The 15,844-nt window shown below is 41.7% G+C and overlaps 1 protein-coding gene across 3 annotated transcripts in view; it reads left to right on the forward strand.

The window, feature by feature from the left end:
- BTLA (B and T lymphocyte associated) overlaps positions 1-15,213 on the forward strand; it is a 33,822-nt gene extending 18,609 nt beyond the window's left edge. For all 3 annotated transcript variants that reach the window (XM_054973718.1, XM_054973716.1, XM_054973717.1), the window contains 3 exons: positions 10,323-10,466; positions 11,747-11,793; positions 14,183-15,213. In XM_054973718.1, coding sequence (XP_054829693.1) covers positions 10,323-10,466; positions 11,747-11,793; positions 14,183-14,518 — 527 coding nt within the window. In that variant the 3' untranslated portion in view covers positions 14,519-15,213. The remainder of the gene's footprint in view (positions 1-10,322; positions 10,467-11,746; positions 11,794-14,182) is intronic.
- The last annotated feature ends 631 nt before the right edge of the window (positions 15,214-15,844 follow it).

Raw genomic sequence — 15,844 nt, forward strand, 5'->3', positions numbered from 1 at the left:
AAAACAAAATAAATAAAGTTTTAAAAAAATTATATTCTCCCTTCCAAAGTACAAGTAGGCAAAGCATTATGACACATTACACCAGCAGTCCCCCACACAGAAAAATTAAAACAAAACTCACTTAACATCAGAGAATCACAAAGCATGATTCCTGTCAAAAACACTTTATTTCTTGAACAGCTTTAGGTTACACAGCAGGGGGGAACACCAAAGGGCATGGCAGCACTATCTTACACAAAAATAACACAACTCGCTTCACATTAAAGAATCACCCCAAAAAATTGCTGTCAAAAGCACTTTATTTCTGTAACTGCTTTAGGAAGGCACCACAGAGCAGGAAAGCAGTGTACTACACAAAAATAACACAACTCACTTCACATCAGAGAATCACACAAACACAATTGCTGTCAAAAACGGTGAAGTGGGTTGTATTATTTTTTGCAGTACATTGCTATCATGCCCTGTTGTGCCCTCCTACTGTGTAACCTAAAGCTGTTCAAGAAATAAAGTGTTTTTGCCAGGAATTGTGTTTTTGTGATTCTCTGATGTTAAGTGAGTTGTGTTATTTTTGTGTAAGATAGTGCTGCCATGCCCTTTGGTGTTCCCCCCTGCTGTGTAACCTAAAGCTGTTCAAGAAATAAAGTGTTTTTAACAGGAATTGTGCTTTGTGATTCTCTGATGTGAAGTGAGTTGTGTTATTTTTGTGTAAGATAGTGCTGCCATGCCCTTTGGTGTTCCCCCCTGCTGTGTAACCTAAAGCTGTTCAAGAAATAAAGTGTTTTTGACAGGAATCGTGCTTTGTGATTCTCTGATGTTAAGTGAGTTGTGTTATTTTTCTGTGTGGGGGACTGCTGGTGTAATGTGTCATAATGCTTTGCCTACTTGTACTTTGGAAGGGAGAATATAATTTTTTTAAAACTTTATTTTGTGTTGTTCTTGTTTTATTCTTTGTTGTGCAGTTGGTTCCCATCATAGGGAACAATGGGGCTGGCTGGCCAGCCATCTCTGTAGGTGGCGGGGGAATTTGAGGGAGGGTGTCTGTGGTTCAGGTGCTCTTTCACAGGGACCAGCTGGCACTCAGAAGTGTGCCCACCATTGTGGCACCCCTGGGCTGTGCAGAATTGCCCAGGGAAAGAGAGTTTAGAAGTTCCCAGCATAGGGAACAAAGGGAGAGGGCTGGCCTTTGCCAGCCTGTTCCTGGGGTTATGGGTGTGGGGCAGGTGGGGGTGGATTTGGGTCTGTGAGGGGCTAATGTGGGGATTTGGGTCTGTGTGTGGCAGCTGGGGGGGAATTGGGTTTGTGTGGGGCTGTAAGGGGTGGACTTTAGGGGCTGAGAGGACCTACTTGGGGAGGCCATGAAATGCCCCCCCCAAGTGGGAGCAGTCTGAGCCTTGGTGGGGGGTGGGAGGAAGGGTGGGAGAAGGGCCCCAGAGGGCTGGGGGGCATTTTGCATGCAAAATGCCACCCCTGGCAACACAAGCCTCCCCCAGCTGTCAGTGGTAGAGATGAGAGCAGAGCACCTACTTGGGGAGGCCATGAAATGCCCCCCCAAGTGGGAGCAGGCTGAGCCTTGGTGGGGGGTGGGAGGAGGGGTGGGAGAAGGGCCCCAGAGGGTTGGGGGGCATTTTGCATGCAAAATGCCACCCCTGGCAACACAAGCCTCCCCCAGCTGTCAGTGGTAGAGATTAGAGCACCTACTTGGGGAGGCCATGAAATGGCCCCCCCAAGTGGGAGCAGGCTGAGCCTTGGTGGGGGGTGGGAGGAGGGGTGGGAGAAGGGCCCCTGAGGGCTGGGGGGCATTTTGCATGCAAAATGCCACCCCTGGCAAAGGAAGCCTGCCTCTTCATTTTTTCCCCATAGGAAATAATGAAGAAAGATCAGCAGCAGCATGCTAACAATATGCTGCTCCTTCGCTTTCTTATGGGAGGATGGGGGGACCTGCTTTGGGGGGCCATAACATGGCCCCCCAAAGTCCAATCTGTCTGAAACTTGGGTGGTTGTTAGAGAAGGGTTAGAGGAAGGTCCCCACCAATTTTGGGCTTATTCGGTGGGAAAATGCCTCCTCCAGACGTCCTGGAAGACGGAGGCATTTTCCCATAGAAAAGCCGAAAGAAAGCCGAAAGAATCCCGAAACGTTTCGGCTTTTTTCTTTCGGCTACCCGAAACGTTTCGGCATTCCCCGAAACGTTTCGGCATTCCCCGAAAGAAGCCGAAACACTTTTGTTTCGGCATTCTTTCGGCATTCTGAATGCCGAAACGCACATCCCTACTTGCCAGTAGCTGTTTGAGAGAAGCCCGTCTTCGAAGTCTCTGCTTGCTCTGACCTTGGAGATAAGATAACGTGTTCTGCTGCTAGAGAGAGTGAGCCTCCATGTATAGTCTCTTGAGCCAATTAACATTCTCGATTAATTTGCACTTGCAAGATTGATGGCTGTTGCCAAGGACTTCAGCCTTGGTTTCATCCCCTTTTTTGCACATAGTCACCTCTTGTGGGTGACATCAGCATTTTGCTGCCTGATTGGTTGTAGGGACTGCACCACTGAGGCTCTAAAATGACATAAAAACCAATTATCCAAAATGGATTCCAGTTTGGGTTAGTCTCGTCTCTTTGGAGGCAGAGATCCAGACCTTTGGCTCTCATTTGTGTGTCCTTTGAGAGGTCTCATTCATTCATTCATTCATTCATTCATTCATTCATTCATTCATTTATTTATTTATTTATTTATTTATTTCAAATTTCTATTCCGCCCTCCCTGCAAGCGGGCTCAGGGCAGATAACAACATGTTAAAATACAATAAAAATTCATCTGCATTAAAACGTCATTAAAACAGTAGTGTATTAATACACATTAAAACAGGATAGTGGACAGCCTTCACAGGGAGGGTTAAGATTTTATACACCCCTTTTTTCAGGCCAGTGGAGGCCCAGCCTCAGCCACATGCCTGTTGGAACAACTCTGTCTTGCAGGCCTGGCAGAAGGATAGTAAGTCCTGCCGGGCCCTGATCTCAGCAGACAGAGTGTTCCACCAGGTGGAAGCCAGGACCAAAAAGGCCCTGGTTCTAGTCAAGGCTTGGCGGGCCTCCTTGGGGCCAGGGACCACCAACAGCTGTTTGTCCCCTGATCGGAGTGTTCTCCAGGGAATATATTGGGAGAGACGGTCCCATAGATACGTTGGTCCCAGTCTGCACAGGGCCTTAGAAGTCAATACCAGAACCTTGAATCTGATCCAGTACTCCACTGGCAACCAATGCAGTTTGCGTAAGATTTGTGTTATATGTGCCTTATTGGCACTCTCATAATAACACATGCTGCTGCATTTTGTACCAGCTGTAATCTCCAGGTCAGGCTCGAGGGCAGCCCCGTATAGAGTGAGTTACACTAATCTAGCCTAGAGATGACCGTTGCTTGGATCACTGTAGTTAAGTCATGAGTTGACAGGTAAGGGACAGGTTGCCTGGTCTGCTGCAGATGGAAAAAAGAGGACCTGACAACCGCTGTGACCTGTGCCTCCCTTTTTAGGGAGGCATCCATGATCAGGGAGGCATCCACGGTTGCTCAGGCAACCACCTGTTTGCTTTGCTGAGAAGCCTAACAGTTTTGCCTCTTGATTAGAGACTGTGCCTTTTGCCTTGCTTCCAAGCCAGGGTCGCTTCCACACGTCCCAGCATAGTGCTAAACAAACACAACGAGGGCATCTTCCTGGCACGATTTTTGATGTCATTGAACCATGATCCCCTTTTCATGGCACGATGATGTCAGAAATCATACCAGGAAGATGCCCTCATTGCGTTTGTTTAGTGCTATACCAGGATGTGTGGAAACAGCCCAGCTTACCTTCTACCACTAGCATTATAGAAAAATATGTGTTTCATAAACAAAGCTCTAGAACCTTGTAGGACTGATCTTGCCCTGCCCCTCTTTTTTTGCATGAGGCCATGAGGCAGAGTAGTTTTGACCATCTTGCTCTCACTTGAGTTGTGAGCCTTGTACCAGGGAGAGAATACAAAGACAGCAAGGGAAGTAAAAGGTATACAAGTTCAACAGTGGTGAAGAGACAACCCTGCATGCAGGGGCGGTGGGCCTATTGAGGCCAGGTAAGTGGTGGCCGCAGGTGCGGGATGCCGGAGGGAGCGCCGGAGGAGGTGCGGGGCGCGGGAGCGCGCGCCACAAAGCACCAGCCTCCTATCCCTCCCACCCCGTGCCGCTGCCACCGCCAGCACAAGCCCCCAGCCAGGCGCAGCCACCACGGGCAGGCATCTGCGGCGGCGCAAGCAACCGAGCGGGAGAGCTCGGAGGCCGCCCGCCGCAGCAATCAGGCTGGCGGCGGCGAGTGCGCTCCCGTGATGACGTCACATGTGATGTCATCACGCAGGCTGGTGTGTGTGTGTGTGTGTGCACGCGCGCGCGCGCACACGCGCGCGTGCACGCAGGGGTGCCCAGCCAGCCGGCCGGCCGGCCGCGAGCGTGGTAAACCCTTGCGCTGCCCCTGCCTGCATGCTCAAAGATACTCTGATCATTTAAAAAGTTATTGCTATTCTTTTTTTTGTGTGTGTGAAGAAAGGTGAAGAGAGACTCAATAGTGGAATATTTGGAGAAAATAAAGCTTCCAACAATTTCAGAGGAATAGAAAGAAAAGTTAAACAGGGAAGTGACAGAAGAGGAAATAGAAGAAGCCACACGATCAACTAAATTAGGGAAAGCACCAGGTCCGGATGGAATAATGGCTAAGTTCTACAAAATGATGGTTAAGGAACTGGTACCTTTCCTGAGAGAGGTAATGAATGGAATTTTGCAGGGCCAAATGATCCCTGATACATGGAACGAAGCCAATATATCGCTGATCCCGAAAGATGGACAAGATTTGACTAATGTTAAAAATTACCGCCCAATTTTGTTACTGAACAATGGTTACAAGATATTTGCAAAAATTTTGACCGAGAGACTAAAGGGATGGCTGATGGAATTTATTGCAGAGGAACAGGCTGGATTTTGACCTAATAGACAAATTAAGGATAATACAAGGACAGTGATAAATGCTATTGAGTACTATGACAAGCATTGTGATAAGGAAGTTGGTTTCTTTTTCGTGGACGCTGAAAAAGCATTTGACAATCTGAATTGGGATTTTATGTTTGCCACTATGGAAAAGTTGCAAATGGGAGATAAGTTCATACAAGCAGTCAAAGGAACCTATAAAGACCAGTGTGCAGTGATTGTAGTTAATGACGATCTGACTAAAAAATTGAAAATAACTAAAGGTACGAGACAGGGTTGCCCATTGTCTCCATTGTTGTTTATTCTGATTTTGGAAATGTTGTTGATTCAAATACGAGAGGACGAAACAATTCGAGGCATAAAAATAAAGGAGTTTTCCTACAAAGTCAGAGCATTTGCGGATGATGTAATGTTAATAGTGGAGGATCCAATATACAATATGCCAAAAATACTGAACAAAATAAAGGAATTTGGAGATTTGGCGGGATTTTATGTGAATAAAAAGAAGTCGAAGATATTGTGTAAGAATATGACAAAGCAAAAACAGCAAGAATTGATGGAGATTACAGACTGTGAAGTAGCCAATAAAGTGAAGTATTTAGGAATTGAGCTGACGGCGAAAAATATAGATTTATTTAAAAATAATTATGAGAAATTGTGGATACAAATAGAAAGAGATTTGATAAAATGGAATAAATTAAATTTGTCATGGTTGGGAAGAATAGCAGCAGTGAAGATGAATGTGCTACCACGTGTGATGTTTTTGCTGCAAACTATTCCAATTATCCGAGACTCCAAACAATTTGATAAATGGCAAAGGAAAATTTCAGACTTTGTGTGGGCAGGCAAGAAGCCTCGTGTGAAAATGAAAGTATTACAAGATTCGAAAGAAAGAGGTGGACTGCAACTGCCAAATATAAGATTATATTACGAAACAATTTGTTTGGTTTGGTTAAAAGATTGAATAACGTTAAAAGACCGTAAACTGCTGGCTTTGGAAGGATACAAAAAACTGTTTGGATGGCATGCCTACTTGCGGTATGACAAAGTTAAAGCAGACTCTATGTTTTTGCATCACTACATCAGAAAAAGCCTTTTCACAATCTGGAAGAAATATAAGAATGACATGGAAGGTGGTATTCCCTCGTGGGTAGTACCATATGAAGTAATAGATCCGAGAGCGGTTTATAATGAACAACAATGTCTAACTTATAAAGAGATAATGTCGATGGAACACAAAATGTTAAAAATTAAAACGGAAGAAGAGTTATCTTCTAACTATGGTTGGTTCCAATACCGGCAAATAAGAGATCTCTATATCTCGGACTGTTCAAAGGGTGGAATAAGATCGGAAAATTCGGAATTAGAAGAAGTGATTCTTCAAGAAGGAAAAAAAGAAATTTTGAAAATCTATAAAATACTTTTAAAATGGCATACAGAAGACGAAACAGTTAAAGTCCAGATGGTGAAATGGGCAATAAATTTTCATAAAGAAATAACAATGGAATCTTGGGAGCATCTATGGAAAAATACGTTGAAGATTTCAACTTGTACCAACATTAAAGAAAATGTCTTTAAAATGATGTATAGGTGGCATTTAACACCAAAGAAGATTGCGCTTGGAAACTCTAATATGTCAGATAAATGCTGGAAATGTAAAAAACATGAAGGATCATTATATCATATGTGGTGGACTTGTGAGGTAGCTAAGCAATACTGGGGAGATATAATTGAAGTAATTAATGAGGTTTTGCAAACCCAAATAAATAAGAACCCAGAATTGTTGCTACTGAACTTGGGAATGGAAGATGTTCCAATGCAGTATAGAACATTGTTATTTTATATGACTACAGCAGCAAGACTTTTATACGCGCAGAAATGGAAAGTGCAAGAAATACCAGCTACAGAAGACTGGATTTACAAATTGTTGTACATGGCAGAAATGGACAAAATGACAAGAAAACTGAAAGATCTTGATCCAGGAGAATATATTGCAGATTGGGGGAAATTGAAACAATATTTAGGGGAAAATGGGATGTGAAAGGAGAACTGTGGCAGTTTGAGAACTATTAACTATTAATTTGTGATTTTATAAATAGAATGGGGAAGTAACTTTACCTGTAATGAAAAAGTTAGCTATTGATTAATCTAAGCTAGTTTTATTAATAAGTAGATTTTATTAAAAATATTCAGTTTAAAAAGTGATGTAGAGAAATATATATATTAATGGATTTGATAAAGTATATACAAAAGAATTTGAAAATGCTTAGAGTAAGGGATATAATATATATATATGATTTAGAAGAATTTAGTTGAAAACAAGTTAAGTAATAGGATAAGTTAAGGGTTGGGAAGCTGTTGGAAGTCTATAAGGAGGGGAGAGGGAAAGGGTGGGGGTTGATATACTATAGGTAAGATGGGGAATATGTGTAACTATATATTAACTTTGTACTCACCAATAAAAGTTTTTAATAAAAAAAAGTTATTTCTATATATTTAATACTAATAGTTATATCTGACTGTACAAGTGCATTTGGTCGGGTGGCACCCAGGCTGTATAGCACTCATGTGACTCTTTTGGTTGACTGCAATTGTGAATGTGACTTTCCATGAGTCACAAGAAAGAGTACCATGGTCTTAGATATTTTATTTCTGACATGGAAAATTTGCATTTTTCTTCAGTTAGTTTCAAGTTTTTTTTCCCAACACCTGTCTAGAACCTTCTGATTGTGTTCTTGTCTGGTACTTTCCTCCACCGGATATTATCTGTGTGTGTTTCTTTCTATATAGATAGATATAAGTCTCTCTATAGATAGATATAATCATGTCAGACCAACAAGATTTTCAAATATCTGTTGGATCGTCCTTCGTTATGCTTCTGGGAACAAAAAGATACGGAATGGTAAAATTGTATATGTGTACTTTCTAAAAGGCATTTTAAAAATGCACAGCTAGGATTTTAAAAAATCATCTAGCTCAGTTATTCTTAATGGGGGCCATATAGCCTCTCAGAAAACAATTTAAAAAATCCTTGGGGACATTCAGAATTTGTGGAGGTAAGGTATTTGGGGTTTTAAGAAATCCTTTTTCACTAGCAATTGCTTCAGATAGATGGCAGAAGACAGTTGTTTTCTACTACTCTCCTCACCCTGAGGGTAAAATTGTAGGTCTTATATTTATCTTCCAAATCCTTTAAAAAGTGGTATACAGTAAATGAGAATCAAACCTAACATTAAGGAGCTTGTTAATGGTTTCATCGAATATATGCCTGAAATCCGTGTATCATATACATATATCATACACAGAACTATGTAAAGAAAGTCAGTGGGCCTCAAGTGCTGTGTCCTATTTTTTACCTGTGGTTTAAGGGGCTTTTTATGTTAACGTTGGGTATTTGTTGGGTGGTAGTGGTTAAGTTCATCCAAATCCATTACTAGCATCCTGCTAACTCATAATGTTTGCTTTATTCATATGTCTTTGATCTCAATATCTGTCAGATTTGTTCACAACTACTACTTAACTGATCCATTCTGTAGGTTATTACCTTGACTATCTATCACCTCTATTTTTTCTATACTGATCTTCCATATAGTTCCTTTTGAACAGTATTGCTTCATGCTACTGAAACCTTTTAAAGCTGCAATCCTAACAATACTTGCTTGAGAGTAAATGCCACATAATAAAACAGGACTTATCTCTGAGCAAACCTGCTTAGAATTGTTCTCTAATATGCATGAATTACAAGCGCCATCTGCGGATTAATTCTATGGCATATTAGTCTGGGATAAGTGATACACACAGCTCCCCGACTTCACAGGTTTGTACTTTAAATCATCTGTCTCTACTTCCTGCTTGATTCTGAGTACCTTTTGTTATGGGTGAGATCAGGTAAGCCTTAGGAATCTTAGGGAGGGAGGACTGACATTTATGGTGATGAACAGGTAGGATGGAGACAGCTACAATGGGCAGGGAGGCTAGGAAGATATTATCAGTTCTCGATCAATATGTTTCCGCATCCTGGAGTGAAAATAATAAACTCCTCTGATATTAGCATCAGCCTATTAGCCTCTACATTCTCATGGTCCCCATAATTCCAGAGCCCAGATTGTCCCACGACCTCTAAAACACCTGGGGAGGGGAAAATGAAAAGGAACTGTTCTCTCTTTGTGTATGTGATAGGTAGGGAGTTTCCATTTGCTCCAGCGCGCAATTTGGGGGAAGGAGGAGAAACCAAATGTTAGGTAACTGTAGTTTTCAAGTTAGGCTAGAACTCTTAGAACCTGCCCCTAATTCTGTAACCTGTATACTCTCAAGAGATGTTGATATTAGAATAAACCTTTGTGTTGTTTAAGGAACAAAAGGTTTGCATTTATTCCTACTGACAAGTCTTGCCATGCCTATGTTACCAGACAGGCCTGTTTGATGTTCCTCCCGGCATCAAGCTGGTGAGAGGCTGTGATTTAGGAGGTGGTGGCAGCTAGCAAAGAAGCAGCCCCCCCCCGCCCCCCAAGCTCTTAAGAGAACTGGAGAACAGTGAGGGATTCCCATAGGGAAGCTTGGGTTTCCTTGACAAAATAACGCCCCCCCCCGCAAGCTCTTAAGAGAACTGGAGAACAGTGAGGGATTCCCATAGGGAAGCTTGGGTTTCCTTGAGAAAATAACGCGCCCCCCCCAGCCTTCAAGTGGGAGGTGCTTTTCTTTCTCCTGCCCACTGGCTGGCTGCAGGAGCAGAGAGACAGAATAACCCAAGAGATGCCAAGGTAGGATTGTTACACTTCTCACATTTAATCTTTTTTCTGGGTTCACTAGTATGCTTCTAATTTATTAAGTGAAATTTGATGTTTTAAATTGTATTTTTAATTTTATACATGAACATACTAAAATTAAATCTATATACAAGTAATTCCATAGAACCAGCTGCTCAGATAATTTATACCCCAGCCAAGTTAAATAATATTAATATCTGTATTGATGTCAAAATAAAAATATTAAAAATACTAAATACCTCTCCTCTTCCTCCTTCTCGTAACCCCAACCCAAACTCACTGCAGTATACGGAAGGTAAGAAATGGTCTAATCCATTGTTTATTAACTTCTTTATATTGCAACACAAATAACAGAAGTCTCTGTCACTTCTCTAAGTTCACTGTGCATTCCAGAGTTGATGCTGATCATGAGTAGTGGATGGCTAGGAAGCCAAGCCAGTATTTTGGGACTGCTTGCTTCTTTAATGGGCTATTACTGCATTAAGTTTATAATTAAGTTTATAATGGATGTTTGAAGGCACGATCCACACAGACCAAAGTAACCCTTTTGAATTTGCAGAATATGATACAAATACTACAGATGATCATGGAGCATCTGAAAAGGACAAGACATGGATTATTTATCTCTTCTCATCGCTGGGTGTACTGATCGTCATCACCGTTAGCTGCTTGGGCCCATTGTATTTCATATGGAGGCACCCAGGTAAAATCCTTTGTTCTTTCTTGCCTCCAGTTCTTTCTTGACCTACAGGGCCATTGAGATTTGCCTTTTGGACTCCTGTCAAATACATTCTCCTTTTTCTTACGGTTCTTTCAATATTCTAGTTAAAGATTATTTTCTTGCAACTGTGCCTTGTCCTCCTCCATACAATCAAAGCAGTCTGATCTACTACTAAAATTTGCTGAGCACTCCCTTGGACCCAATTTTTAGCCTGGCTGTTTCCACGTGGCTCCCCGCTGCTCGTAACAACCCGGAAGATCACGCAAAAAACGTGGAAGATCATGTTTTCTCGCATGAGATTTGCATGACGTCACGTGACGTCGCACAAATCTCGCGCGAGAAAACGCGATCTTCCACATTTTTTCCGCAATATTCCGGGTTGTTACGAGCAGCGGGGAGCCGTGTGGAAACGGCCTCTATTTCCTCAAAACAATTTAAAATAATTTTAATTACAAAAAATGATTACAAATATAATACAAAAAGCAGGGACCCATGAGAATTAAGGGGGGAGATTCCATCCTTTCACCACAACCTGGCTACTGCCAGCTTCACAACCTAAGCAATGGTGGCAGCTCCACTCCTGTCTGGCCAACCTTAGCTTTGCTGTGGCAGAACGCCCCCCCCAACAGCCTGACTACTCCCAGCTTGGCCATTGTGGCAATGATGGATCCCTCACAAGAGCAAGGCCACTCCCAGCTTGGCTGGCCACAGCAACTGTCCCCCAACCTGGCTGTCCCTAGTTTTGCCACAATAGCAGCAACTTCACACTCTTCCTGCCCACCTCTCTGCCCATTGTAGGCACTTAGTCATTTCCCACCTCCATCATCAGCATTTTGTCTGCCTTCCTCTCTTTCCCCACCATACCACCAACTTCCATGCCTGCGATGTCTCCACTGGGTTGCCTGAAGGTCGCGGCATTATCTGCACTTGCACAGAGAGTGCTCTTGTTCTAGGGGGTGGGGAGTGGATGGATGTTAAACCCCTGGTGTATTTTCAAAGGTTTCAGATTTTTCTGTAAACCTGGGGGGGGGGGGTGAAATTTTGAGAAAAAAATCTCCCTTCTGTCCAAGTGGGCCCAGTCTGAAGATTTAAATATCCACAGATGGGTCACACTTAGCTATTAGAATATAAGGTACAAAAATAGTCCTTCCAGTACTGATAAAGTTTGGACGATTTCCTCAGTGTTGTTCATATTTTGCACAAATAACAAAGAAAGCTCACACAATTGCTCCATCCACATAAAATCTTTGTTCGTATTACAGTTAAAAACAAGAAGATTTCATCCATCCCACAACATGAAATGAATGTGGTAGGTTGATTTGTTCGGTACATGTTACTATCTAAACCTTAATTGTAATAGCTTAATTGCAGGTGCTTCAATATTCACAGTATTACAAAAAGTATGGATAGTGATCTTCAGCTCAAGGACCTTGCAGTTTAAAACAAAGGACATTTTCCCCATATATATGCACGTGTAGAGGGTTCCATATTCAGCTGAACAAGTTTGGTGTTAAAACTGATAAGTCTTATAATTCGGTTTCTATTTATCTATCTAGTACCTCTTTCCAATATTCCCAATTATGATGTGGATGGATTTATAGTTTTAGAAAGAACAAGGACTAAATGTTCTAAACTTGGACATGATATTTAACATAATTGTCTATGAAGTCATAGACAAACAAACAAAAAGAACATCAAGATTTGAATCCAGTGGCACTTTAATAACCAACAAGATTTTTAGGGTATAAGCTTTTGAGAGTCAGAGCTCCTTTCTTCAGATACCACTGTACTCAAATCCTACTGTTCTACTGCAGACCAACATGGCTATCCACTTAAAACTATCAACAAAAATATTATCTTTATTAATAATCCTCAATATCCAGTGGTAATGACAAAAGATTCACAGATGTTTGCTGAATTTCAAATCTGTCCAACATTTCTTTTTTAGTCTTAAACCCTGTTGTTCAGATTTCTTTGATAAATTCATTATTGTCCCATAGTTTCAGATGACTAGTCGCGTTGGTCTGTAATAGAAGAGCAAGATTTGGGTCGTTAAAGCAGCACGTTAAAGACCAACTAGATTTCCAAGGTATAAGCTTTTGAGAGTCAAAGATTTCCAAGGTATAAGCTTTTGAGAGTCAGAGATCTCTTTACCATTGTCCCATGGTTCAGATATAACCATAGTTTGTGCTCTCGTGCTCCTTTCCTCCCCCTTTTCATATGGTTCAATAATTAAACATTTCCACTTTTACCACAAACAATATTTTGCCATTACTTCTGAACCACAAACTTTGGTTTGTTTTCTTCCAAATATAAATCCAAATTTGTTCAGAATCCCAGCTTAGAGGGAACAAACCATATTTTGTGATTCAGATCAACAGCAAATTGTGCTTTGTCCTGAATGTCAGGACAAATAATCAATGTCAGGAGTCGGACAAATAGAATAGTCAGTTATTGAGCTGCATGTGAGGGAAGGAGGAAAGTTATAAAGTGAATATTCTTGAAATGTTAGTAATCAGAAAATTTTACAAGTGTTTACTGTCCAGATCATACTTTGTCTCGTATGTAACTGTAAGGCCATATAAACAGTTCCCCTTTTATTCAAATGTTTTGGATGTTTTCCTGGTTATTTGGATAAAAGAGTCTTTGTGTTCCTGTTTTCTGAAGCTTTAAAGGTCAAGACTAGACATGGGCACGGACAGAAAAAAACCCTGAACATAGGCCAATTCCAGACGGCCCTCTGCAATCCGAAACGTCGTGCATTGTCGTGCGGAAAACGTGAAATATCGCGTTTTCTCGCATGAGTTTTGCGCGACCTCACGCAAAACTCGCGTGAGAAAACGCAATATTTCGCGTTTTCCGCGCGACAACGCGCGACATTTCGGATTGCAGAGGGCTGTCTGGAATCGGCCATAGTGCTTGTTGTTCATTGCCATCCACGAACAACGAACAATGAACACTGACGAACATGATCCTGTCACAAACATGTTCATTGTTCTTGGGGGCCAGCAGGCTCTCCTCCAGCCATCAAGATCCCTACTGCACCACTCCCAGAAACCCTACCTGAGCAGGCAGCAGGAAAGGTACCAATAATAAATAATAGCTTGGCTCCAGAGCCTGGCAGCAGCCCTGGAACCTGAAGGGGTAGATCCCTATCCCATCACACACAAAGAAAATTCAAGCTCCAATGCACTCACCCTGTCTCTCTTAACAGCAGCTGTCTTTCCCTGAAAGCCAGAGCTGGGAGCCCCCCTCCCCCCTGGTCTTTTCCTCTTGTAACAAATTTGGAGCTCCAGTCCACACTTGGAAGGGAGACCTGCCTATCAAGCTAAATTGTGCTTAGATTGGGGTTTCCAGGGCAACAGCAGGAGTTCAGACAGAGTTCAAACAATCCCTGCCTGCGGTTGCCAAGGGAATTGATTGCAGGTGTCTGGCTTGACGAACAGCTGCAAGACTGTCTGGCTTGACGAACAGCAATGGCCACCTGTTCTTTTAGAATGGGGCCTCACGAACAGCTTGTTCATGAACAGCAGATTGGGCTGTTCGTGGCTTTTTTAAAGTTCATATTGCTGTTCGTGCCCATCTCTAGTCAAGACTAGTAAGAAATTTGAACTGTCTATTGTATTTTGCATAGTGGTTACTATTTTATAAACAGTTGAGTAACCCCTCCCCCTTAATTTATTGCACTGTTTTTGCAGTTTAATAGCTATTCAGGTGTAACATACTCCAATGTCAATACTATTCGTGCCCCAGTTGAAGGATCCATGCTTCATCATGGTGCTGCTACACCTGGCTTGTTCAAGTACAAACATGGCAGCAGTATCTGTGATGATCAAGCCAGCTGCTGGGGAGCAATCAGAGCAACATCAAATCCTGCATGTCATCCAGCTGTCACCACTAACCACCACCTCCCATATGAAGATCAGGATCTGCTTGTTTATGCAGCTCTGAATCATGGAGAACATTCTCAAAGACATGAACCCACAGTAGAAATTGAACTTACAGAATATGCCACCATTGGGCAGAAGAATTAAATCTGGCCAATATTTCTGTTCTCATTTAGAAGTCTCAGCCAATGTGTTCCACTGTGGCTCAACAAACTTTCTCAGAAAGACATCCTTATTTAGTGAATGCATGCCGGCTAATCAGTTTCCACCGGTAATGTCCCTTTGTTGAAATACAATATTTATTCTTCTGTTATACTGTCATTCCAATGATTCTCGTTGATTGAATTTTAGCTCTTCTATTTTTGTAAGTTTCTGTGCATGATCAGTTTGTACCAAACTTTGAAATCAAACCACAGCACTGTTGATTACTTAAGTATTCTACTGTTACATTGCTGAATGGTTGGAAGGCACATAATGTAACAACCTTGGGGAAGTTAAGCAGGGTTTAATCTGCTCAGTAGTTTCCTACATCTGCCAACTTGAGTTCCAAGGAAGATGTGATGCAAATGAAATAAATAATATAATAAATTCTTTTTTGTAAAGAAGATATGCATTCTAAAATGCATTGTCTGTGACCACTTCATCAACAGAATGAGATGACATTAGCTTACAAACATTCACAATCAAAATAGTTCGAAGAAGTATCATTCTGAGAAACTGCAACCTATCTTTTTAATTTACAGTTCCTGTTCACTATGAACCCATGGGAGATTTTCAGTGAATGAATGTATTTTTGTGTTGTTGTCAGCTGAAAAGCAAATAAACTACTCTTTGATAATTTATTTCCCTGATCTCATCTTCAGCGGTGATATTGCTGATTGCTGTTACTGGGACAGGTAAAAATAAGCAAGCCAAAATGATGGGCAAACAGCATTATGATAGCAGAACAACAACTGTATGCAAAATAATAATTGTCCCCATTAACAAAGAAATGAATAAAAAAGATTCATGCAATAAACTATGGATTGTTAGATAAATTACTGCTGCGCTGTAGATTGTTATCAGGGATACTGATCAGAATAGATTTGATGTTAACATTGAGATTCCTACTGGGCCATACTAGACAATATGGACCGCCCCAGAGATGCCCACCATTTTGAATTAGTGAGTTCCCAGCTGGGAACTGCTTTAAACAGAACCACTGGGGAGGCTTAATTCTGATTAGACTACCACAACATACAGGGAAGAGGGCTCATACTTCCCTCCTGCCATTTTTTTCTGACTTGAAATGAATAAAAAAGATTCATGCAATAAACTATGGATTGTTAGATAAATGGCTGCTGTGCTGTAGATTGTTATCAGGGATACTGATCAGAATAGATTTGATGTTAACATTGAGATTCCTACTGGGCCATACTAGACAATATGGACCGCCCCAGGGATGCCCACCATTTTGAATTAGTGAGTTCCCAG

This window comes from Eublepharis macularius, chromosome 3 (assembly GCF_028583425.1).
Source record: "Eublepharis macularius isolate TG4126 chromosome 3, MPM_Emac_v1.0, whole genome shotgun sequence".
Taxonomy (NCBI): domain Eukaryota; kingdom Metazoa; phylum Chordata; class Lepidosauria; order Squamata; family Eublepharidae; genus Eublepharis; species Eublepharis macularius.